This window comes from Stigmatopora nigra, chromosome 19 (assembly GCF_051989575.1).
Source record: "Stigmatopora nigra isolate UIUO_SnigA chromosome 19, RoL_Snig_1.1, whole genome shotgun sequence".
NCBI lineage: Eukaryota > Metazoa > Chordata > Actinopteri > Syngnathiformes > Syngnathidae > Stigmatopora > Stigmatopora nigra.
Genome location: NC_135526.1, coordinates 2924429 through 2949118, shown reverse-complemented (window position 1 = coordinate 2949118; position 24690 = coordinate 2924429). Strand labels below are relative to the sequence as shown.

General features: G+C 45.1%; 7 protein-coding genes and 1 long non-coding RNA gene across 8 annotated transcripts; 5 read left to right on the top strand and 3 right to left on the bottom strand.

Moving 5' to 3' along the window:
• Positions 1 to 132: 132 nt before the first annotated feature.
• Positions 133 to 4450, top strand: LOC144213005 (aldehyde dehydrogenase family 3 member A2-like). The gene is made up of 11 exons (XM_077741241.1): positions 133 to 260; positions 913 to 1075; positions 1416 to 1647; positions 1946 to 2031; positions 2142 to 2350; positions 2413 to 2530; positions 2593 to 2734; positions 2811 to 2977; positions 3044 to 3143; positions 3617 to 3855; positions 3995 to 4450. The coding sequence occupies exons 2-11, from the start codon at positions 914 to 916 to the stop codon at positions 4013 to 4015; spliced, it is 1476 nt and encodes a 491-aa protein (XP_077597367.1). The 5' UTR covers positions 133 to 260; position 913; the 3' UTR covers positions 4016 to 4450.
• LOC144213007 (uncharacterized) lies at positions 1196 to 2023 on the bottom strand. The gene is made up of 3 exons (XR_013329862.1): positions 1928 to 2023; positions 1393 to 1709; positions 1196 to 1299 (listed from the first exon to the last, which is right to left on the bottom strand). It is a non-coding gene; the product is annotated as an uncharacterized LOC144213007 (long non-coding RNA).
• A 581-nt stretch (positions 4451 to 5031) lies between the features above and the next one.
• On the top strand, positions 5032 to 7817 carry ca4c (carbonic anhydrase IV c). The gene is made up of 7 exons (XM_077741101.1): positions 5032 to 5083; positions 6036 to 6200; positions 6430 to 6575; positions 6637 to 6729; positions 6788 to 6854; positions 7415 to 7578; positions 7644 to 7817. Exons 1-7 carry the CDS (start codon positions 5032 to 5034, stop codon positions 7815 to 7817), a joined length of 861 nt encoding a protein of 286 aa, XP_077597227.1.
• Positions 7818 to 8046: 229 nt separating this feature from the next.
• On the bottom strand, positions 8047 to 11846 carry asl (argininosuccinate lyase). The gene is made up of 16 exons (XM_077740922.1): positions 11496 to 11846; positions 10999 to 11193; positions 10672 to 10752; positions 10197 to 10253; positions 10031 to 10128; positions 9886 to 9963; positions 9718 to 9795; positions 9584 to 9636; positions 9410 to 9472; positions 9223 to 9337; positions 8959 to 9043; positions 8832 to 8891; positions 8666 to 8749; positions 8518 to 8598; positions 8340 to 8446; positions 8047 to 8267 (listed from the first exon to the last, which is right to left on the bottom strand). The coding sequence occupies exons 1-16, from the start codon at positions 11505 to 11507 to the stop codon at positions 8117 to 8119; spliced, it is 1398 nt and encodes a 465-aa protein (XP_077597048.1). The 5' UTR covers positions 11508 to 11846; the 3' UTR covers positions 8047 to 8116.
• Positions 11847 to 11896: 50 nt separating this feature from the next.
• Positions 11897 to 13329, top strand: crcp (calcitonin gene-related peptide-receptor component protein). The gene is made up of 6 exons (XM_077740927.1): positions 11897 to 12076; positions 12189 to 12225; positions 12440 to 12538; positions 12618 to 12712; positions 12805 to 12862; positions 12952 to 13329. Exons 1-6 carry the CDS (start codon positions 12069 to 12071, stop codon positions 13078 to 13080), a joined length of 426 nt encoding a protein of 141 aa, XP_077597053.1. The 5' UTR covers positions 11897 to 12068; the 3' UTR covers positions 13081 to 13329.
• Positions 13330 to 13967: 638 nt separating this feature from the next.
• On the top strand, positions 13968 to 17767 carry tpst1l (tyrosylprotein sulfotransferase 1, like). The gene is made up of 6 exons (XM_077740924.1): positions 13968 to 14192; positions 15443 to 15948; positions 16033 to 16191; positions 16266 to 16519; positions 16783 to 16975; positions 17052 to 17767. The coding sequence occupies exons 2-6, from the start codon at positions 15541 to 15543 to the stop codon at positions 17076 to 17078; spliced, it is 1041 nt and encodes a 346-aa protein (XP_077597050.1). The 5' UTR covers positions 13968 to 14192; positions 15443 to 15540; the 3' UTR covers positions 17079 to 17767.
• htatsf1 (HIV-1 Tat specific factor 1) lies at positions 17306 to 21199 on the bottom strand. The gene is made up of 10 exons (XM_077740923.1): positions 20979 to 21199; positions 20214 to 20369; positions 19965 to 20157; positions 19656 to 19703; positions 19435 to 19589; positions 19191 to 19354; positions 19023 to 19119; positions 18862 to 18951; positions 18642 to 18779; positions 17306 to 18412 (listed from the first exon to the last, which is right to left on the bottom strand). Exons 2-10 carry the CDS (start codon positions 20367 to 20369, stop codon positions 18182 to 18184), a joined length of 1272 nt encoding a protein of 423 aa, XP_077597049.1. The 5' UTR covers positions 20979 to 21199; the 3' UTR covers positions 17306 to 18181.
• bod1 (biorientation of chromosomes in cell division 1) lies at positions 20961 to 24630 on the top strand. The gene is made up of 7 exons (XM_077741099.1): positions 20961 to 21499; positions 21582 to 21706; positions 21786 to 21960; positions 22805 to 23018; positions 23573 to 23715; positions 23787 to 23998; positions 24074 to 24630. Exons 1-7 carry the CDS (start codon positions 21326 to 21328, stop codon positions 24297 to 24299), a joined length of 1269 nt encoding a protein of 422 aa, XP_077597225.1. The 5' UTR covers positions 20961 to 21325; the 3' UTR covers positions 24300 to 24630.
• Positions 24631 to 24690: the final 60 nt, after the last annotated feature.

The following is a 24690-nucleotide window of genomic DNA, read 5'->3' as shown; positions in this document are numbered from 1 at the left end:
TATTATTGTTGTATAAATATATTATTTTAATGGATATAAATATATCCGCAAATAAAGGAAGAAAACTAAATGAAATCTAAGAACAGTATACTGCACGAACAGAGCAAGAGACCACGCCCACAAGGAGGAGGGCATAGCGGAGTAAGACTGTCAGCCAAAGTCAGGCAGCGGTCCACCCTAGTCAAGACTAGTCCTTCCGTCCGTCCGTGGTCCGGTCGATCCGTTAACGACCGACGCGCACGCACACGAACGGAACCGAGGTAAGTGAAACAAACGTGCAATGTGTCCGGGTTTTAATTCGTGTTCGCCTCGAGGACTATTTTACGGGGCGGAAGTGTGCCTCAGTGATCATCAACAAGGTTCTCTAAGAAATCCGCTGCTAGCGTGCACGCGCTTCGGCCCTTTTTGTAACGTGTAACTGGAGGGAGCGCGTGCACGCCTTTTGTGCGTCGTACGTTGTTGACATTCGCTTAGGGGGCGACAGTCGGGAGACCAATCAGAAGATTTTGGAGTTGGTGGCTTGTCAAAAGAGCTACTATACATGTTTTGGATTTGTTTTTGACTGGTCTGTATGTGGAAGGAGGAAGAAGTAAAAACTTCTTCTGTCAAGTCATCATAACGTAATAGTACTGATAATAGTGGTTGACAACTATTACAGTGGCTTATACATGTTCAAACACATTTATCAGCAATTTCATGCCTTCTTTTTAAATTCAAAATGAGCAAATTTCTGACTTCTTGTAGTGTGGCTATGATAGGGTTGGTGGCCAAATTAGCCTTTGATTTTGAGACTAAGTATAGTATTTGGCTTCTTCATGTATTAGGAAAGAATAGTTTGAGGGGCCAAAAATATACTTCCGAAGCCACTATAATTTAGGAAGCATCCCCAATTGAATCATGCTCTTTTGACAGGATGTCTCGTGAGGAGACGGCGGTGGCGAAGGCCAGACTGGCTTTCGAGACGGGCCGTTCCAAATGTGTGGATTATCGCATCCACCAGCTGAAGAACCTTCAGCGCTTCCTCACTGAATGTCGGCAAGAAATCTGCCTGGCCATCAAGAAGGACCTCAATAAGGTGGACACACCCCTAAACGACATTGCAACTTTGAAGCTAGCTTGCTCGACGACTTGGTCATTCAGTCATTGTTAGTGTTTTTAGTTAATATTTACCCTTTGTACAAAATAATTGTTCTTACTTTTGCGAGCCGCCCAAAATGATGTGGTGGGGCCGTATCAGTTGAAAGGTTGTTCAGTCTCTCAACCAATCAGATTTGGACATTTTTGCTGGGTCAGGGTCATCTGCAAAAAAAAATATGAAAACCACATGATTGGACATCCAGCTTGGTCAATGGTGGATCAGTAGCTTTCATTATTTTTCTGTCTCTGACTCACGGTTCAATGCCTATGCATCTCAGAGCGAGGTGGTGTGCGAGTTGTTCGAGACGCTGGGATTGGAGGAGGAGCTTGGCCTGGCCATCCACAGAGTGAAAGATTGGGCGGCACCGCGGCCGGTGGAGAAGAACCTCATGACCATGGCGGACACGGTGTACGTCAAAGCTGAGCCCCTGGGAGTGGTCCTCATCATCGGAGCCTGGAATTACCCATGGGCCGTCACCCTGCAACCGCTCATTGGCGCCATCGCCGCTGGTAACGACATTTGGTCTCCGAGTTTGTTTGGGTGAAAAGGAAACTGGAATTGGAGATCTTGACTGCAAGAAAAAGCACAAGATTTTTGCTTTTTGGGTCCTCTTTATTTAAGCAGCATGCGCATGCATAAGCCTTTAGTCATGCAAAGTATATGTGTTAGCATAACACTGCAGGCTTTGGTAAAAGGACATTTGCCGAGTGGTAACTTAACACCTTCTAGCCACTAAATGGAAACTTCCAATTTGCACTGTAAGGAACCCACTAAAGTTCAACGACTCACCATTTTGTCGTCCACTAGGCAACGCTGCTGTGGTGAAGCCATCTGAGGTTTGCGTGCATACGGCCAAAGTGATGGAAGATCTGCTGCCGCTCTACCTGGACAAAGTAAAACATCTGTTTTCATTTTTTTTTTGTTGTGATGGATGCTTTTGTAAACTAACTATGTAATATCTGACAGTGCCCGTTTCTCTGTCTATTGCTTGCTTCCCACCTAGGACCTCTACCCAGTGGTGACGGGCGGCGTGTCCGAGACGCAGACATTACTGCAGCAAAAGTTTGACCACATATTCTACACGGGTAACAGTGCCGTGGGCAAATTGATCATGGCCGCTGCCGCCAAACATCTAACACCCGTCACTCTGGAGCTCGGTGGGAAAAGCCCGTGTTACATCGACAGCAAGTGCAACCTCGCCGTCGCCTGCAGGTACCGAGCAAACGACAGTTCCAGCCGGGTCATGCCGTCTTAGAACCTTGATTTGTGTACAGACGAGTGGCCTGGGGAAAGTTCACCAACTGTGGCCAGACCTGCATTGCGCCCGACTATGTCCTTTGTGAGCCCGGTATGCAGAAGGACATCATCCAGGAGATCCGCAAAGCCATCGAGGTATGGCCTTTTCCTATTCTAACCCTCCAAAGTCCCATTGAAAGAAACCTACTTTCTGGTAGGAGTTCTACACGGACGACCCCAAGACATGCCCGGATTACGGCCGCATCATCAACCAGCGCCACTTCAAAAGGATCATGAACCTAATGGAGGATAGCACGGTCGCCGTGGGAGGAGACAATGACGGGGACGACTGCTTCATAGGTAACCAACCACTCCCTAGAAAACATAGTCCGTAGATCCAGAAGAGCCCTGAGAAAAATCGCTTGTGATGGTCCAGCTCCCACAGTCCTGCGGGATGTAAAACCTGACGCTAAGGTGATGCAGGAAGAAATTTTTGGACCTTTGCTGCCCATCTTGCCTATCGGTGGCTTGGACGAAGCCATCCGTTTTATCAACAAGGGCGAGAAACCTCTGGCGCTCTACGTTTTCTCCGACGACACAAAGGTAGCACGGGTCAAAAGTTAGTCAAAAGTGTTTGTTTCTCCAACGGATTTATTTTCTTGGCCGAAGGTTATCAAGAAAATGAGGGACGAGACATCCAGCGGAGGGCTTTTGGCCAACGACTGTCTGGTGCACTACTCTGTCAGCTCGCTGCCTTTTGGGGGCGTTGGTAATTGCACTCTCTCATACACACATGCTGATAAGATTCAACCTTCAGACCCTCACAGAACTTTAATCTTCAAATGATCTAGCCACAAGTCAAGGCCACAAGTCAAACCATAGAACTTTGTATTCAAGCGGCAATGACTCTTAGAGGTATCCTATCACATGAACTTTACTGATTTTGCTAGATTGGCTGAGCTACAACTTGAAGTCAATAAACCAAAAATATTTAACTCCATTGCCATTCCATGGCTTCCAATTTTGTATGCCATTATAGTAAAAGTAATCAGAACTTGTCTATGTACTCCATTTCTATTCAGACATACACCTTTTTTGAACATTTTTGAATTGTCTGACAAGAAGTTATCATTTAATTGTTGTGTATAAAGACAGGATAGTGGGATTTTAAAGCTCTCAGCTAAAGCACTTTGTCATTAATCCCATCAGAAGTAGTCATGGCATGTCTGCCCTGTTTCACAGGTAACAGTGGAATGGGTTGCTACCACGGAAAGCACACATTCGACCAGCTGAGTCATCTTCGAGGATGCCTCATCAAGAGGCTTAGAATGGAAGCCGTGAACAAAATGCGCTACCCTCCTCACACAGAGAAGAAGCTAGGCTGGGCGCGCTTCTTCATCCTCAAGAAGTTTAACTTTCGCTTTTTCGGAAAACTTTTGCTAGTCAGCGTCCTGGCCCTGTTCTTTGCCTTCTTCATACAGGTGAGAGCACATTTGGAAACTTGAGCTCGATTTTAGAGATAATGGCCACTTGAATGGGCATCTATGCAAAATTTAGTAGCTTTACTAATTGATTGCCACCCCAAGGATATAAAAGATAAAAGATTTTTTTTTTTTGCAGAGGTGCTTCTTCCATGGCTAAAGACTGACAGCTCTTTTTGGACCGTCCTGTCCTCAGCACTAACCTGACCAATCATTTCAAACAATATTTGCACACATTACAAAGTTAATATTTAGCTGTTGATCCTTGATGTCATTTTGATTTGTTTTTAACCATTTCTTTAGCCAAGTACTCAATGGTACATTTCTGTTTTGAAGTATAATATATGATGTTACTATATTGTTCTTAAGCCATTTTTAAAAGACAATTTTAAGCTAAAGGTGGCTCGCTGGCGAATCCTTTCCATTTCACAAGTCAGCGTCAGGCCTCAAATTGTTTGTCCTTGTTAATTTCGCAATCTTTGAAAGAACGCCTGCACTCAGAACTGACCAACGGTAACAATGTGCAAAGTTTTTATTTTGATATTGAATGAAAAATGTTAATCTACTTATGAATAACATTAAATACACGCATTCACACCTGGCTCTAGGTTTTTTTTTTCGGAGGAGGGGGGTGTTCAATCCAATTTGCTATGCAAAGCCATATTCATGCTAAATTGATCTCATGTGGGTCATTGTGACAAACTGTACTGTTTTTTATATTCAAAGTTAGAACTAGATTTAAAATAGAGTATTTTTTTAGTGAAATCGGGCAGTCTAAAATTGACCCAGATGGCCAATGGGTACATTTACATGAACACAGTCTGCTGGATTTGGGAGTTATGTGAACATACCACAAACACTTCCAGGACTTAATTTTGTAAACAAAAAAAATTGAGGGCATCACCTATCTTCCCACTCCCTACCGACACATGACCCCATTAAAGTGAAGATTGGCCTTAATGAGTCAATTCAGGAATCACTTACTTAACACAGTAGGCAAGAACAATAACAACCTATTCTTGAAGCCCTCGCCCCTCCCAAGAATACACCCATCAACACATAAATAGAGGCTCTCCACACCTACTACACATACATTAGTTTTGAAGAAAACCCGCGGATTAAAGCTTTCACGATTCAACCTTACATGTTTATGGAGTGAATCTATTGGATTCCGTCATGCATCTTTTTTTTCTCAGCCTGATCCTTGCTCTCCCTTCACTATGCGCAGGTATGACTACAACCCATCATCAAAATTGACATGTTATTATTTCAAGCAAGAAAACAACAGTCTGGGGCCAGACTAGACTAAAGTACCATACATTTATTTTCGTATCTACTAGTTTAGTGTATTACCATTATCTAAGGGCAATTAGGATTGTTCACCCAGCCGACCATCCATATTTATGGGATGTGGGAGAAAAAAAACGAGCACCTAGAGAAAACCCACACAAGCCTGGGCAGAACATGCTAACTCCACAGTGTGAGGACCCACCAGGGATGGAATCCTAACCAGGACTAGTAGCTCAATATGTTTAAGAAGGTTCATGGGTACAAAAGTCTGAGAAATTACATTTTAAATCCGATATTGTCAGATCAGGGCTCATCAACTACAGTCCTATCTATGTCAATGGGAATGGAAAACAGAGTGGGCTAGGTGCCCTTGAGGACCAGAGTTGGTGATCCCTGCTTTAGATGTTTCATGAGAACACAGGTGCATCGTGGGAGGGGGATTCCTACAGCATTCTCACGCATGCACAATAGGTGAACTGGTGTGGATGAATGGACCAGGTGTGTGTGTGTGTGTGTGTGTGTGTGTGTGTGTGTGTGTGTGTGTGAGAGAGAGAGAGAATGACGGATTAATGGTCATCAGTCCATTATACAAAGAATAATGGGTGCAAGAGTGTTAAAAAATTGGAAGGATTGAGGATGAAGAGGAATTTAGGTGATGAAGATAAGGAGACTTAATAAATAAGTGTATGTGTGTGTGTGTGTGTGTGTGTGTAGGTGGCTGGTGTTACCAGAGCCAATCCTCCTGTGACAATACTTGCAGAGGTAAGACCCTGACGTACACAGTATTCTCGCAAGTTTCAAAATAGGAAGCTGAGCTTCTGAGTTTGAAGTTAAATTTGAAACTGAAGTACCCAAAGGTAAACGAGACTCACCCTTCTTCTTGGATTCAGACCCGAGCAGATGGTCTTCAGATTTCCCTCGCTGCGGGGGTCTGCGCCAGTCCCCCATCAACATTGTCAGCCGCAAAGTTCACATCAACACGCAGCTGCCACCCCTGGAGTTCATAGGTCACGAGGACCGCATCAACATTACTGTGGAAAACAAAGGACATTCGGGTGAATGGGAGAGAAATCACCTTTTGACCACGATAGATGTCCAATTCACTTGAACTGAGAATTGGTGGCGAGGGTCCAAACAACCACTCCCTGGTCAAATCAATTGGACGTCTACTGCCATCAAGGCAAAAAACACAACTTATAAACTTAAATATAAAACCTCAATGTACATTTTGGGTTATTTGATTCAGCAACTTTTTTTTTCACTTTGACCCCAAACGTTGTCCAGCTCACTTCCACCTGCCTCAGTCGGTTCGCCTGAGCGGAGGAGCCCTGCCGGGTCACTACCGGGCCGCGCAGTTCCACTTCCATTGGGGGGCCAGCGGAACGCCTGGATCGGAGCACACCGTCGATGGAGAGCGATTCCCCATGGAGGTTGTAATTACATCTACTTACAGTTAAACACTAGCAACCAACCTTTCTATCCTCTCCACAGCTTCACATAGTCCACATCAAGGAGCCATATGGCTCTCTGACTGAAGCGGAACATGACATGGCAGGAATTGCCCTGCTGGCCTTTCTGTTTGAGGTACTGCCAGAACTTCTTCATCATTAGAAAAAAAAGTGATTGGTTCTTCTACTTGCAGGAATCCACTGATGACCATCCTCATCTGGACACCGTTATAGCAGCTCTGGGCCAAGTGCAGCACAACGGTAGGGAGGCCCGGGAAATCCTACCATATTAGATCAGGGAAACTAAATTACCGTGATATTTAATATACTCGTGTATACTCGTGTATGCACGTGTATGCACGTGTATGCACGTGTATGCACGTGTATGCACGTGTATTGACATGTACACTCATGTACACTCATGTACTCATGTACACTCATGAACACTGATGTATACACATGTATACACGTGTATACACATGTATACACATGTATACACATGTATACACATGTATACACATGTATACACATGTATACACATGTATACACATGTATACACATGTATTCACATGTATACACATGTATACACATGTATACACATGTATACACATGCATACACATGTATACACATGCGTACACATGCGTACACATGCGTACACATGCGTACACATGTATACACATGTATACACATGTATACACATGTATACACATGTATACACATGTATACACATGTATACACGTACTATACTAAAGTACTATATTATGAATTTTTAGAAGGTTGGATCACTGAGATTACCCGATTTTTTTCCTTTCACATCCAGGCTCCACAGCATTGATATCCAACTTCCTATTGAGCGACATCATCCCGCCGTCTCAGGAGCTGCGAGGTTACTATCGCTATGTGGGCTCCATGACGACGCCAGGATGCGAACAGGCTGTGGCGTGGACCGTCTTTCACAAGAGGCTGCCGGTCAGCAGTCGGCAGGTAGGAAGGCGTATGATGCAACGGCCGTGGGACAAGTTATAATAGATACCTACATTCCTTGGCAGCTTGACGCCGTTGTCCAGCAGTGTCGTTTCTGGACAGGACAGCCTATGATGGACATCTTCAGGCCTACGCAACCGTTGGACGGACGAGCGGTGTACCGCTCCAACTCGGTTGCGCGTCTCCGTTCGGCCACTTTCTCCGCCTTACTCGCAACCATCGCCGTCTTCATACATTAGGTTTATCAAAAAACATGCACAGAATTGCTATCACGTTTCAAAAGTGTTTGTGGCTTAGAAGCTCAAATATTTTAATTGATGGTTCTATTTTAATATCTTTGGGAAAAGGGGAACTCAGTCGTGGTTCAATTATTTTAAATAGAATTTTGAATTAATGTGGAATTAATGTGACACATTGTAGTTATTGTAATTTGTTGATCAAAATGACAAAATGACTTTCATCCAAAGATCACAAAGACATTCAGTCTTTATTTGGCAACAGTAAACTTGATTCATAGGAGGTGTCAAGTTGTTTCTTTTTATGCAAACGCTTTTTGCTGGGTTATCCACGCACGCAGTTGTTGTACCTGAGCGGACACGCTGCTCTTGGCCGTGCCGCCCGGCGCCGCATACTGCTCCACGCTGGACGTGTAGTCCCACACGGACGACACGTCACTTCCAAACATTGGGCTGACCACACACAAACGTGGTCGCCATTTTAGTTTGGAGTCGGTATGGGTATGTATTTGAGTGCTGAATCACCTGATGTTGTTGAGGTCTTCTAAGGTCAGCTGGTTCAAGGCGACATTTTTAGATTCAGCTGCAAAAACCACTTTGCCTGAAAGCGCGTGGGCGTCCCTGAACGCCACCTGAAAAAGAAACATGCACGTTTATGATGCTTGTCCCTCCAGTGCATGCAAACTAGCGATGTTCTGCTCACCCCTTTCCTCACGAGGTAGTAGGCCAGATCGGTGGCTAACATGTCAGGACTGAGCGCGGCCTCCATGGAGGCAGTATTGATCTAAAGAATCAAAGCGCAAATGGGTTAAATATACGCCACTGAGCCGGCTTCTATCCGGTCCGCTGACCTTTAGCGTGGAAACAACTCCTGTGGTGACCTGAAGAACAGCAAGGATGGTGTCATAGCAGTCAAACATGGCCTCCTTGTCCTCCTGAGGGCCAAAAAAACAACATAGATACAGCATTTAAATGGATGTATTGGGTAGAAAGCCTGAAATTTAATTGAAATTGAACCTGCAGGTCTTTGTTGTATGAGCTGGGAAGGCCCTTTAGTGTCATCATGAAACCTGCACACTAACACAAATGCAACAACATTAACGTTAATGGGTGGAGACTTTGTGTGAGAGCTCCGCAGACTTACTCGGCCAAAGATTCGGCCCGCTTTGCTCCGGATCAGCTCTAGGCTGTCAGCGTTCTTCTTCTGGGGCATCAAGCTGCTGCCTGTGCTGTAATTAGAGATTATTTTAAGGGAAATGCTAAAATATGCTAAATCACATGTTCTGAACAAGGTAAGATGTATTTATTTATGTTTCACCATTACGGGCCTAAAATGACATGACAGACATCCAATGGTGAGGCAAAATGCCCTCCAAATCTAATACAATGCCACACTATGTTTGCTGACCTGTAGGCATCAGAGAGTGTGACAAAGGAGAACTCTTTGGTGCTATACATCAGAAGGTCTTCCGCCATCTTGCTCAAATGTGTGGCGCAGAGCGAGGCCCAGAACAGGAACTCGGCTGACGTGCACAAAAAGAACGATTTGATCCACAACTAAAAAAAAAAAAGTCGGCCCATGTCGACATACATACCGACAAAGTCCCGTTGCGCCGTGGCGTCCATGCTGTTCAAGCTGATTTGGTCAAATGACAACTCTGTGGGGTTTTATTGTATAGAATTCAAAACTGGAGATATTTTTATACCAACTGTATGTGGACTCCATCAATGACGGCCAATGAGTTAATGTAAGCATTTCCATTTTGTACCTGTCTTCAGAAGTTCTCTGTCAATGGCAAACGGCGTTCCAGCAAGGGCGCCACTGAAAATTGTGGCAACCAACCCAGTTAACATTGGATGATTTTCTCCTTCAATTTTGCATGCCAATCTAATCCGCACATACCTGCCTAGAGGTAAGACGTTGACCCGCTTCCTGATATCCTGCAGCCATTCCACGTCCCGCCGCAATGCCACGGCATGACTTATGATCCGGAAGTCGGGGAAAAAAAATAGGAAAAAATAAATAAAGCACTATGAGAAGAACAGGCCAAATCCCTCAAACAGGGCTCACCTCAGGATCCAATGGCTCCACCTGATTGGCTGAGCTCGCTGCATGTGGGTGTAACCGGGAAACAGGACATCTATTTCTCTATGGGAAAGAAGGGTGAATATCAACATGGGTTGTGAGCGTCCATCTTGCTATGTGCAGGACTTACGCTGCAGCGCGCTCCACCATGGCGGAAATGAGGAGGAGGCCTTCATCCGACAGAGTGGCGATGGCATCCCGCAACCACAAGCGCATGTCGGTCACCACCTGGGTAGCAAAAAAGCATGAAAGACGGCAGGGGGATGTCACGGAGGGCTCACACACAGTGCCCCCACCTGGTCATTCCTACTTCTGCCGGTGTGGAGCTTCCCCGCGGCGACGCCAATCAACTCCTGCATGACAAGAAGAATGATTGGTACGATGCAATTTATGATGCAAGGCTCATATAAAGTGGCTTATGAAAGTATTTGAACTTTTCAACCTTCCGCCACATTTCAGGCTTCTAGGATAAAAAATGTAATTATTATTTTTTCTCAAAAATCAACAATAACACAATCATAAAGTGGAACGAAACTTATTGGATACTTTTTTTTAACAAATAAAAAACTGAAATGCAGGGCCTTATTATTCAGCATTATGAAGACCAAGATGAACTTTAAAGCCGGGTTTGAATAGAAAAATATTTCTAAACCTTTAACAATGCAGTACAATAATGTACATTTTGCAGTGCTCTTTGAGATGGAGAGACTAAAATGTAACATTAAAATGATGCAAAAAAATGGATATGAAGACACTGTATAAACCACTGACCTTGAGTCTGCGTTCATTGGCAGTATGGATGTCTTCATCGTTTTTAAGCACAAAGACACCTTTGCTCCACTCCTCACTGATCTGTAAAAACAACAGTAAAATATTTTAGAACTAAGGTTCAAGGTTCAAATTTGGGCCTCCTTGTGTGATGTTTTTTCTCTCCCTCCCACATTCCTAAACACCTTGTTGGCTTTAAATGACTAAGCATTTTACCAGAGTGAATGCATGCATGCGTGGCATGTCAAGTGAATTCTCGTCCTTGTTGTTGACGAAGGCGCAGGAATGTGACACCAGCGCAACATTTTGCGAGTACGTTTGTATGATCACCTTTTCTAGTCCTTGCAGTATGCTGGCCATTTCATCTCCAGTAACCAGGCCAGCCTTGTGTAGAGCCTTCACGTAGGCTTTGCTGCCCCTCAGGTCGGCGTCCCACATCCGCTGGTCATACGCCATGGATGCGTTGAAGCGCTCCATCACTGGGTCGATGGCCCCCACAAAACGTCCGCCCCATAGCTTAGACCCCTAACGTGCCAACACGGTTACACATAAAGTTTGTCATTCCTCAATCATGTTTGATTGCTAAATCATAACTTAGGCATCTTGTGTTTCTAAACATGTTTTTATATTAATAAAAAAGAAAATTCATCTGGAAAACTATTGTAACTCACATCTAATGAGAATTTGACTGATTGCATAAAGTACAAGCACGCGTATATTTGCAGCGGATATTAGGCCATTTAATTAGGCACGGCTGATCGATACAGAAAACAAATACTAGTACTGTTAATCAAACTTTGTCGGTATATAAACTTATTGTTACTTACCTCTGCAGTCATGTCGAATGCTGGTTCTTGTTTAAAAAAAGATGATGGATGAATAATAATTTGACAGTTTTTTTATTCGTAGTAACAAACGAATAATAGCTAATACACGAGTGAAACAAACATGTATTTTTGTTTACAAGCCTGGAAGGTAAAAAACTAGTGCTGAAACTCACGCTACCTGTAGAAAGAAGTGTTGCCTTAAATCAGCTCAACGGAAGCAATAAATGTCTCAAAATAGATGGATGTCCATTTTTTTAAGAATCAATGAATCAAAATAAACACATGGGAAGGGAAAATGACGTCGAAGAGATCTACCTGCGTGCAGCCGACTGAGCGTGAAATGCATCCTGGGATGTTTTCATTCACCAAAAGAAAAACTTCTTCGTCAACGTAACAACGAAACAAATTAATGCACGGATCGCAAATCAATTAGTTTTTGTAGCTCATTTTAATGTAAAAAATGATCGACATGTTTATTTTATTTGTATAGTGCAGACAACAAGAGGCAAAAAAACGTCTTGTTTCACACGGACTCTTTTCGTGTAGGACCAAAACGAAAGACAAGCTGATAACATGGAAGTGTAAGTCTAACGTTTATTATTATTGTTAATATGCAATCACAAAGCACCTTCATTTATTTTGGATCTCAGTCCCGATTTCAGAAGTAAAGTTTACATTTTTTTCTCATAATAGGAAAAATGCTAACGCTGCCATGCTTAGCAACTATGAGGTAAGATTATGTGTTCTTTTCTTATTTATTTACTTTTCTGATAGTCCAACTTCTTTATGTCTAACTTGTTCACCAGCCCAGCTGTTAACCGAACATGTGAAATAGTATTGTCACGCTGTTAAGTGCAAAGATCCCTTTGTGCAAACTAAATTGAATTGAAAAATCTTGCCAAACAGGTTTTATCAATAAAAATACACTACATGTGTTCTATCAGGTGTTCAGGCTGCTCACTGACCTAAAGGAACAGAAAAAGGACAGTGGCAAGAGCAAACATAGCGCCGGACAACAAAACCTCAACACCATCATGTATGAAGTAAGTCCATTTCAGGTTGTGATGTCACAACCAGAATATCTGAAAATACAGTGATATCCCAACTTTATACTTTCTGCAGACGCTGAAGTACTTATCGAAGACGCCGAGCAGTCGCCAACGTCCCGAAATGGTCCAGGCATTTCTTTCCACCATGAGGGATCACAAACTCACAAAGTCAGTCCGACCTTCTACTCAAGAAAAAAAAAAACAGATGCACTTGAATAGATGTTATGATGTCACTTTTGTGCAATTTCATACTTGAACAGGGCTGAGAAGCTGCAGCTATTGAACCATCGACCACAGACTGCCGTGGAGATGCAGCTGGTGTGTCTTTTGAATTTGAAAAATGGCATCTCTCATGCCCATTTTGGTACATAACCCTACGATGTTGTTTTTTTTCTTTGGCGCATTAGATGGTGGAGGAGAGCGAGGAACGTTTCTCCGAGGAGCAAATTGAAGAGCTCATCCAGACCATCTCCCAACTTCTGCCCGGCGACCCGGAGCAGGAAGTTCCGGCGAATGCTGGCGCAGAGATGGCTTGAGCGTCATAGTCCCGACTCGGGCAACAAATGCAGTGAGGGAATACAAAGTAACCACAAAGGAAGTTAGGCTTACGCCAACCAGATTGCACTTCTTGTTTTTACATGACAACATTGTGGAAAAGGTTGCGCCACAATTTGGAGTGATGCCTTTCTTTCATGTGAAATTATTATTTTTTTGTAGATATATTAGGGCTTTCACACCATGTCTGCATGTTGTATTTCAATATAAAATATTTTACTATCATATTACTTTGTGATTTACGTCTTTATTGGAAATGTGCATTAATGAAAAACTATGTAATTGGATCATTGTTTTCCTTAGCGAAAAGATGAAATATGTTGCTTTTCTTACAATTTCACCATAGAAAAACAGCCTAGAAAAAGTGCCATATGTCAGGGAATCGTTTTTATCGATCTTCCATTATTTGCATCACTTCCTTAGTGATTGTCCAGCCATCTGTTGACGCCAATCATTTATTATTTATTGGTGCCTATTATTTAGTCTGACTCATCCGGGCACACATTGTGTATGTGTACTGCACTTTACTAAAGAAAGTGAAGTGAACCCAAGTCCGTCAGTTTGATACCACGGCCTTTGGGGTATTACGTCACCTGTACTTTATTGCTGGAAAAACGATTACGCGCAGCTGTTTTGTCAATAAAGCTGGAAGTCAAACATTTTATGAGCTTGTTGTCGGAAATGAAATGCTTCGTTTTTAGAGAGATCGTCGCAATCGATTAGAAAGAATCTTTATAATCTCGAGTACGGAAGTAAAAGAAAAGGATCTGTTCTGTTATGGCGGAATTGCCATTTAAAGCTCTGTCCAATGGGAGACCTTGAAATGCGGTCGTCCAATCAGCGCCGAGCTTTCACAAGCTGGCTGCAACACTCTTTTCTGCCTTTTTTTTACTCTCGACATTGTGCGGACTCGGTGGTGAAATCGACAGTAGCGCCGCCTACCTGCAGCTCGGCGGTTGGAAACTTCGCGGGGCTCCGGCTCGCTTTTCACGCCGCTTCTTCATGACCACACAGCCGAGGCATTTCCGCCGAGACGCCAAGGGCTTCCCGACGCTTTTCCCTCAGCGTCATTTTTTCCCGGCAGGAGGCTCCGGTAAGTCGAGTCCATCCGCAATGTTTGTGTTGAGCTCGCGAAGCTTCGTAGTGGCTAACTAGCTTATATGGAAGCTGATTTTTTTTTGGGTTGGGGACACCGATACGTTGCGTTTTCCGGGCCGGGTCAGGCCTTTCCTGGCCGGGCCTTGTGCCCAGCGCTGTCTCGCCCGGAGGTCCGTTGACGACAGGATGGCTCAACAGTGCGTCCAGATGTGCCTCTGGTGGCCACCAGGCCTCGACGCGGCGCCTTGACCCGAATTGACCTGTTGATGGCGCTGCGTATTAATGACTTTTGGCGTCGTTTCAAGGAACGCGCGTCCTTTTTGGAGTACAGAGATGGTTTTATCTCGTACGAGGGGTTTAAGTCGGAGTTGAGTCCTCTGAAAGCTAAAAAAAACAACTGGCAGTGATCGTGAAATTCCTCATAAATTCCGATATTTATTGGAAATTAATGGGGCAGAGCCGCCACGAAAATATTTTTGAGGAATGTGAATCAAAACTATTTGAATTGGAGTGTTCTAAAGTTCAAAACTGTGCCAGATGACTCCATAGTGACTTTTTGACTTCAGATCGGATTCGGTTTTTTTGTTTACGTTTTGCCGATACTGATCCGATGTCCATATTTTTAGAGGAGTAAAAATAACGCAAAATATAATGTTATCAGTAAATGCTAAATCCCCTGTGGTAAAGTCAAGAAATGCTTTGCTTATGAAAATATGCATTGATTTGCTTCTGTAATTAGTTTCTAAAGATATATGTTACATCAGCCTAAAAGCACAATATAGTACTGAAAACACACTTCTGGATCAGATCCAATCTAGTAACCAAATCCAAATCGGTCCTATAGTCGATATTGGCGTATTAGATCGGAACATCATTGGTCCAAATACCAGTAGAAAATCAGATGGATGTTTTTAGCCGACTTAATCTTTTGTTTGTCGTCTTTGTTGGATGTCCTTCGTCTTCATTGAATGCTCTGTTGATCCAGTAACCACACAAGGGTCCTGTTGTTGAAGTGGAAAAGGGAACAAAGTGGACCCAAAAGTGGTCTCGGCATTCCAAACAACATCGAAATGTGACTCGGCCGAGAATGAAAATGCACGTGGCGCATAATTAATGGCTGTGTCATGACCTTGGTGATAGCGCCCAGAGCTCGGTTCACCGCTCCTTGGGAATGTTCTGGAGAGATTTTGTTGTGCGCTTCTGCTCACTTGACACAAACGGCCCGTTTTTTTTTTGTTATTTCAGGACGATAGGATGCCCGCCAGCCGGCCCACGGGCCAGGCCAGAAGACCACCCCCCCTCACCTGAGTGGCGCAAGTCTGCGTACGCGCCCCCCGGCAAAGATGCGAGTGAGCCGCTCCAACGTTCTGCTGGGCTGCGTCCTCCTCTGCTCGGCCTCTTTGCTCTACCTGGGCCTGAGCGGGTTGGACTGCCCCCCCAAGAGCCAGAGCGCCCGCTGGTCGGCAATGCGTCGAAGCTCGGCTAATGCCAACGCCTCGCTGGGCGAGCGGCCGCCCGAGGACACGCCCCTCATCTTCATCGGCGGCTTCCCCCGTAGCGGCACCACACTGATGCGGGTCATGCTGGACGCCCACAAGGCCGTCCGCTGCGGGGAGGAGACCCGCGTCATCCCGCGGCTCCTTACCATGCGAGCCTCGTGGAGCCGTTCGGTCAAGGAGCGAATACGCCTGGATGAGGCCGGCGTCACCGACCAGGTCCTTGACACAGCCGTGCGCGCCTTCCTCTTGGAGGTAAATGTCATCGCTCGCTTAACTCATGGCGGCCAAAGATGTCCTGAGAAGGGAAAAAAAACATTTTTTGAATGAACGCTTCAGGTCATCGTGGGCCATGGCGAGCCGGCCCCCCGCCTCTGCAACAAAGACCCCTTCGCCTTGAAGTCACTCACCTACTTGGCTCACATCTTCCCCAAGAGCAAGTTTGTGTTGATGGTGCGGGATGGACGCGCTTCCATACACTCGGTCATCTCACGCAAGGTGGGAGGGGGCGTACCTTTGGCGTCCACCTCGGCTGGCCTGGCCTAAAACTGATGGCTGCCGTCTGTCCTCAGGTTACCATTTCGGGTTTCGATTTGAACAACCCGCGCGACTGTCTGAGCAAATGGAGCAACGCAGTGGAGACCATGTTCAACCAGTGCGTGGCGGCGGGACAAGACCGCTGCTTACCGGTGCGCTACGAGCACCTGGTGCTGCAACCCGAGCGGGAGATGAAGAAGCTGCTGCGCTTCTTGGAGCTTCAGTGGGACCCGGCCGTCCTGCACCACGAGGAGCTCATCGGCAAGGCCGGTGGGGTCTCCCTGTCCAAGTAAGGCACCGTTAAACCAATGCAAATCATCACTGACTGCACACAATTTTAATAGCTTTGCCAGCTGGCTAGCTCACTTTCAGACATTTTTATTCGAAAGCGAATAACAAAGTCACATTTTTTGAATGTTACACATATATTATTTCATGGCTCCCAAGACCATGAAAGTCAATGCTTTGACATGGAATAAATCATAACTTTAAGTTTAGTCTTGGTTATCCTTATCTGATATTATTTTACATTAAAGTATCTGTTTTTGACAGGGTTGAGCGCTCCACCGACCAGGTGGTAAAACCGGTCAACACCGATGCCCTGGCCAAGTGGGTGGGCCACATCCCCGACGACGTGGTGGAGCACATGGCTAAGGTGGCCCCCATGTTGGCTCGCCTGGGCTACGACCCGCGTGCCAACCCGCCCGACTACGCCCGTGCACCTTCGCTCTCCAACCCTGCACTGGTAAGTTTACGGATCATTTTTAAGTCTTAATTATGTACACGAGTGACTCTTCTTTCTCCTCGCTCTGCTTTGGAAGATGGCAGAACCTTCCGGACCTGCCTAGAGAACCAAAAAATCGTCCCGTGGATCAGAGACGCACTTCCTTCAACCTTGCCCCTCCCCCTTCCTCATCTGTGGACTCGCACAGCGACGGCAGCGCCACGGGTTTTGGCAATGTCAGAACCACTCGTCGGACATTTTTATGACTTTTAAATAAATTATTCGGAGAGATGGACAAATGGACGGACGGATGCTCAGCTCTTCGTCGTGGTTGCCAACAATAAACAAAACCACAATTAAGACTAATTTATTTAGCTGCAAATTGTTATGATTGGATCTTTTTAGCGCATCACTACGTGTCAAAAAGTGGGTCCAACTGTAGTTGAGGACCAAAAACTCAACTTTTCCATCCCAAGTTTTACAAGCTTGTTTACATGATTTTTTTGGGGCTATGAATTTGAGAAACATGGCACCACTTGATGGAATTTTTATTGTTGATACCACAAAGTGGCAGCATCAAGTGCCCTCAGTTCAAGTTGATTTCCTTGCAGTGGAAGGACAATACCATTAGGTGGCACTAATGAACCAAAACAGTTGCCTTGCCAACCACAAACAAGAACTAGGACAATGCTTGGCACAAATAGATTGTGTGCTCATTTTTTGTGGCTACTGGAATTGATTTTTCATTTCAGTGGGGACATATGATTTAATATACAAGCATAGTCAAAAAAACAAATTAAACTTGTATGTCAATGCGGCACTCTTATTGACTATTTTAACACACTGGCCACCATTGATGACGATAACGAGACTATGAATGGATTGGACGTCTGTAGCAGTCAATGGCGATGACATATGATAGCATCTGCTCACTTACTAACAAACATGAACATTAGTTTAAGATGGCTCCCAATCTGTAAACAACTGTCACTGAATTGATCAAATATTGCTTGGGCGCCAAGCATTCCAATTAAAGCGATGGAAGGAGCTTCAAATGTATTTCACCATGAAGTATGAAACAACTTGCTCTGCTGCCTGCATCTTGAGGTAAGGACAAACCTTTTGTGGCTGGCGTTTGGCTCCCGTGCGCAGTTAGGGTGACCACACAAGTCATGTGCGCTAAAATGACGAGTGAAGCTCCTCATTTAACGCCGTCCGTCTCTTGGCTTAAGCCTCCTCGTCGTCATCGCTTCCCGCCAAGCTGCTGTCGGTGGACTTGGCGTCCTCGTCCTCCTTTTTTCCCTTTGCTTCATTGGACGGCAGAGCAGGTGCGTCGCCTGCCGCTTCAGTGGCAGCAGCTGCTGGTGGAGGGGCAGGGCCCCCAGCCGGCTCCGCCCCTTCCAGGAAGTTGGACCAGCCTTTGAGTCGTTCCTCACGTTCACGGCTCGTCTCCTCCACCTTGACGGGAGAGCATCACCATTATATATTAATTATATTATTATTATAAAGACTTTAAAACACAAAATTTTATATGAATGTAGATTTGCTTGTAAATTTGGAATTTGAAATATATAATGGGTGTTCTAGGACACAGTGAGGATCCACCTCGGTTTGAGCCCTTGACCACAGAACTGTGAGGCAGAAGCACTAAATTGAAATTTTTCCCAAAGTGACGGTGAGCGCGCACCTGATAATCGGTGCTCCCATCCCAGAGTTCAGCAGTGAGCTGGCGTCCGCCAAACCAGCGTCCGTTGAAGCATGCAATGCAGGCATCGGCCGCCGGCTGGTCCTTGAAGGCCACCGATGCCACACCGTCCGGGTGGCGCTGACGGAAGGGGCAAGGGGACAAGGGCAGAGTTGTTAGCGAGGCCTAAAGCACGTGACCCACTTTACCCGACGGCACTCACATCGAACAGGATGACCTTCTTGACCTCGCCGAACTTGTCACACTCGGAGCGCAGGTCGTCTCGATACTCATTCAGGACCAGGGGGTCCTCCTGAAACACCACCACGTGCACACATACGATAACGCAAGTGCGCCTCGGTGTGGGCGAGTGCGTGTGCACACCTCAAAGTCATTGGGATGAAACATGTTTCTGATGATGACCACTTTCTCGTGTCGCATCCTGGCCTCCGCTTGCTTCTCGGGTCTCCAGTCCAACTGCCTGCGCGGATGTGCGCCCACACACGTTTGCACAAGAGTAACACACACGGGCGCACGCTCTCACACACGCACTTTTGCTGCTGCTGCATCTTCTTGCGGTACTCCTTGTTCTTCTTCTTCTTCTTGCTGGCGTCGTATTTCCCTTTGAGCTCGAAGCGCGCCACCTCCACGTGCACTTTGTAGCCTCTGACCTCCGATTCGTCCAATAGACGCAACGCCAACTCCACGGACTCCCTCTGCGCGTGAGGGGCAAAATCCCTCAGGATGAGTATGTTAACGCACACGTCAGTCAATGGTCATTGCGCCCTGGAGGGACCTTGAGGTAGCAGCACAGGCCATCCCCTTTGAGGTTGCCGTCTTTGTCCTTGTAGAGTTTGACTTTGTATTCTTCGCTGATGGGGTCTCGCATGACGATGCCGCACTTTGACATCATCTCCACGAACTCCTCTTGGCTCGTGTCGGGCGGCAGGCCTGCACGCGGGCCAATTAGAGCGCCGGGTTGACGATGGGAAACCAGTCGAGCGAGAGTTCACCCACCTGACACATAGACGTTGGTGTTCTTGGTGTCCTCCATATCAAACCAGCCTGAAACATAGACATTGTCATCATCATCATAGCGGCATTATGTTGTTAATTTTTCACAAAAGGTAAGGAATATGTTTCTACCTCCCATGTCCAAATTATGACAGTGTTCAACAAAACAGAGTAGACCATGCAACTCAAGGAAAAAAGAAAAACCCAAATTCATCACATTATTATTATTATTATCAATTAGATTTTTTATTGGCCACTAGGGGCCCACACATCGCGGTTATTCGGCTAATTCTGGATTTTTTTTGTCATTACCCGGATCTGCTTTCCTCTTCTCTCCTTTTTGCTTGCCGTCGGCACCCACACTCGTTTGCTGATCCAGGATTGGTTCTTGTGTCGTCATTGACTTTGTCGTCGTCTCCGTTTCTGTGGTGGCGGCGACGCCTGCTTGGCCTTCTGGAGTAAAGCCATAGTTGGCCTGGTACGCGGCCATGAAGTCTTCTGTGACCTGCAACAGTTAAGAAAATATGAAGTTTCCACATATACCCATGAACGCTGTCGTACCTTTGGAAACCAAGCCTTCTTGTCATGGTCCCAGTCGTAAACTGTGCCGTCGGTGTCCGTGTACGTGACCGGCTGCGAACCGTCCTGGGTTCTCCTGTTGTAGAGTTCCTGAAGGCGGAGCTGCTCCTCAAACTCTTTGTTGGCCTGGCCGCTCATCTGCGTAAACAATGACAACATTGTTATAATCATTATCAGCAGCAGCAAGAAAAACATCATGAATAATAGATAGCCATTACTTTATTTTCTCCAGCCCCGAAAAATACATTTATTATTAATTCATTCATTTTCCGTACTGTTATCCTCACAAGGCTCACAGTGAGTGCTGAAACCTATCCCAGCCACCTGGGCGAGAGACACCCAAAATCAGTGGCCAGCCAAATGCAAGACAAAAGGAGACAAAGGAGAACTATTCACGATTTCAGTCATACCTAAGGCCATTCTAAAGTGCTCAACCATGCATGTTTTTGGGGTGTGAAATGGAGTGGCCTCGTACAGAGTGAAAAAAATATATAATGAAACCTTGAACGATTTTATTTACGTTGACTGCGTTGTAAAAGTATGCTATAACATTTGAAAAAAACACTGCCCGATTTAATGGGTTCATCAAACACATTTTATACTATTTTGACTTGACTTAGTAGTGACGTGATTGCATTTGACGCTATCATTGTAAACAAACGTGTACTTGAGTTATTTTTGCCGTTGTACGTAGTTGCTATTTATAACACAGTTCATGCTAAATTAGCATTCTTCGGCTAACATTACCGTTATGCAGCGAAGCACGTTCAAATGTCCCTGAGGGGAAAAAGGGAAGAAGTGGGCGGCTCCAACTCCTAAACTGCAATCATTCTTTTTGGCAAAAGTGTTTTAAATGAAATTTCCTGCAACAAAAAGGCTATTGGAACCTTTAGCTGCACACCTAATTCGCGGTGAGGCTTGAATCAAGTACTACCGGGTCGGACTAGGATTACGCATGCTTGATTTGTACATTTACTGTGCTTTGTAAATTGTTCCGTGTGAAACAACCACCAAGTCCGACGGTCCGTCTTCTGTTTACGTTTAATACAAAGACACAAATCAAGCAGGCGCGTTAGCTATCAGGTTTGTGAAAAATGGCAGAGGGCAGTGGTGGCAACGGGGTTGGAGGCAGCGGCAGCTGTGGCCTGGACCCGGCTAACCTGCCCCCGGGAGACCCGCAGCTCATCGCCATGATCGTGGAGCACCTAAAAAGCCGTGGACTTTTTGACGAATTCCGCCGTGACTGTCTGGCGGACGTTGATACCAAGGTAGCAGCCATACACTACACACACAAATATACACACTTTTTTTCTCCTTTTTACACAATTTAAAATCTTGCTTTTTGTGCAGCCAGCCTATCAGAACCTTCGTCAAAAGGTAGACAATTTTGTGACATCCCATCTGAGCACTCAGGAGTGGAAGCCGTACATCAACAAGAACCAGATGAGGAACGGACTTCGGCAAAGTGTGGTCCAGTAAGGGAGAACTACTTGAATTGTCTGCTATTCATTTTTTGGTCATGCTAACTGTCATCGTTCTGCTTGGTGTGTCTAGGTCCGGCATGTTGGAGTCGGGGGTGGACCGGATCATCACTCAGGTGGTGGACCCAAAAATGAACCACACTTTCAGACCAAACATTGAAACGGCTATCCACGAATTCCTGTCTGGGGACAAGAAGGACGACAATGCTGTCCCTTCGGAGCCGCCAGAACCGTCTGAAGGACCCAAAACACCTTGAAAACTCTTCCGATGGGCATTCTGTTTGGACAACAAGTCACGTTGTGTCTGATGTATATACTAAATGATGTGATACTCTCTGATGTTGGAGTTTATTCCACACTTAATTGCTTTTTATAGTGCAGTTTCAATAACCTTGCATTGACTGTTAAAAAAATCAACTGAATTTCTTAATAAAGTCGATACGTCAACAAAACGTTGGCTTTGCTCATGTGGGTGGGATGGAAACTGGGGGGGGGGGGGGGTGCCCCCCGTTCAGAAAAACATCCAAACAAGCGGAGTAGAAACGGCCTGGCGGGCAGACGATGTCACGTGACCGTGGGGTCGGGGGTCATGGTGACCAAAGTCAAAACAATGCTTTGAAGTGAAGATGACCTTTGACCTCCAGCAGACACACAATAACGTTACGTGATACACACGCACAAAAACAAGCGTGATAAGATCTCGTGTGCTATTTGACTTGTGGGACAAATGTTTGCGGACATCACAACAACTTGAAATGTCGGTCGAAAAAATAGCTTGGAATTGGAGATTGAAAAATTGGGTCACAGGTAATTCATGTGGTATGACATAACGTGTTAAAATGATTGACATGGCCAAAGGCTAACGTAACAACGTCAAAATGTATGATATTTAAGCATTGGTGAGGCACTCGTTCCACTCATTGGCTGACATGGACGGCAGGGGGCGATTTGACTGGGAGAAGTGGCAGTGAAAGATCACTATGTATGTAAGTAATCGATAGTATTGTCAAAGCGCGTGGTCCACTTTGAATGATGGAAGCAGTCGTGTGCGCGTCACCACGGTTACTGTCGTGAGCGCGCACGCATATAAAGTGCAGGCGACCGCTCCTCGGCAGGGTTGGGGAGCTGAATCCGCAGGGGAACAGAATCAGGACCAGGACGCCCGACATGGCCACCCACGCACGGTTTCTGCTTCTCCAACTCTTTTTTTGGGTTCTTCTGCTTTGTATCCACGCTTCCGAGGCACCACATGACATTCAGGAGAAACACATGCCCCAAAAACGCCAGCTGTCCCCGCAGAGCACAGGTGGGCTTTACTGCAATATATTTTTTGGAAAAAGGTTCAATAAAGGTGAACTGTACTTTGATAGAGACCATAAGAGAAACCCTACGCATTACTTTTTTCCCGATTATTATTCTTTAAAACTCGAGGAAACACAATTGAGTGCATCTAGTTCACAGGAAAGTGTCATTAATTACATATTGTTATAACTATTTGAGCAGAGCAACACTTAAATAGCAATAAATGACAATGAAAAAAAGTTTTTGAAAAAAGAAAACTACTCTACTTAACTTGTGCTTGTTTTATACAAAATACATTCTTACCTCTACTTACAAAATGAATAGGCTACCCAAATTGTTTTATAACTAGGATTTTTTGTAAGTAGAGAAAGTACTTTATATGTAAATTCTCTTATTTGTTACACGGTACTAAAAAAAACAGAAAACTATGATCAACTAAACACACAAAAATAAGACAAAATGATACAAAAATGGCTCCCTCGTTATGAGCATGTCAAATTTAGGTTCCAAACAGCATCAAAGTCTAACTCAACCGATTTTTTTTTTTTGGTTCCGCAGCGGACATCCAGAACTGCCTGGCAACTTCTGGGGACGCCGGCTGTGGGACCTTTCAGTGCTTCAACAACAACTCGTGCCAACTGGACGGCTTGCATCGCATTTGTGTCACCTTACTGCAGCATGCCGGACGATACAACGCACAGGTGGCACAGAAACAATACATTTTTGTATCCCGAGTCTCATTTTCAACAAACTTTGCTGCCTCCATTTTCAGGGCAAGTGGCAGGTCAAGGAGTCCCTCCGCTGCCTGTCCGCGGGCGTGCGCCAGCGTTTGAGCTGCGTGAGTCGCCGCTGCTCCGCCATTAAGGATTTGTTATCCTCGCTACAGATGGAATGTTTCTCCAAACATCAATTGTGTCATGCCGTGCGGGACCACGAGGACACCCTGGCAAGTCTGGTCCACTTCCGCCTACTCTTCCCACCAGGGTGAGTGACCCACGACTGGCAGCCAATTTAAGCCAGTGAAAATGATTTAATTGGTTTCCGATGGCTTGTTGTTAGGCCACATGCAGAGTTCATCAACTTTCTGTTGACATGCGGCGATGACGTTGGCCTTTGGGTGCGGCGTCGACTGCGGATGCAATGCCTGGTGAACTGGGGCTTACTGTGTGCCAGCCTGGGTGGAACCTGCACCCCTAAAGTGGCCAACAGCACTAGTGTGCCAACCACGGCCAGACAATTATCACCCCAAGAACACATCACAGATTCCAATGTTACTCAACAGTGACTTTTTCTTGTACTGCTAAACAAACATCTACCTCAAACGCTCGTACATTTTTCAGCTTGTTGTTATGAAAGGTTCAATCCAGTTGACCTGTGATGTGCATATTAGGTTTATGCCAAATTTAAGGAAACAAATATGACTATTTTGGATTGCAGCTCCTTCACTTATATTGTATTATTTATAAAGTATTTTATTGTACATTACTTTTAACATGAAATATTTTTCAATTCAGGTTCTTGAACAGAAAATGTTTTTTTTTGTTAAAATCAATTCTCAATGTTGTCATGTGTTTTTTTTTAATTATGAATAAAAATAAAGCTAATCAATAACAGGAGTAATTTACTCTCTTTTTAATTTGCAATATCTGTACTATCATTATGTAATAGCAATGTGG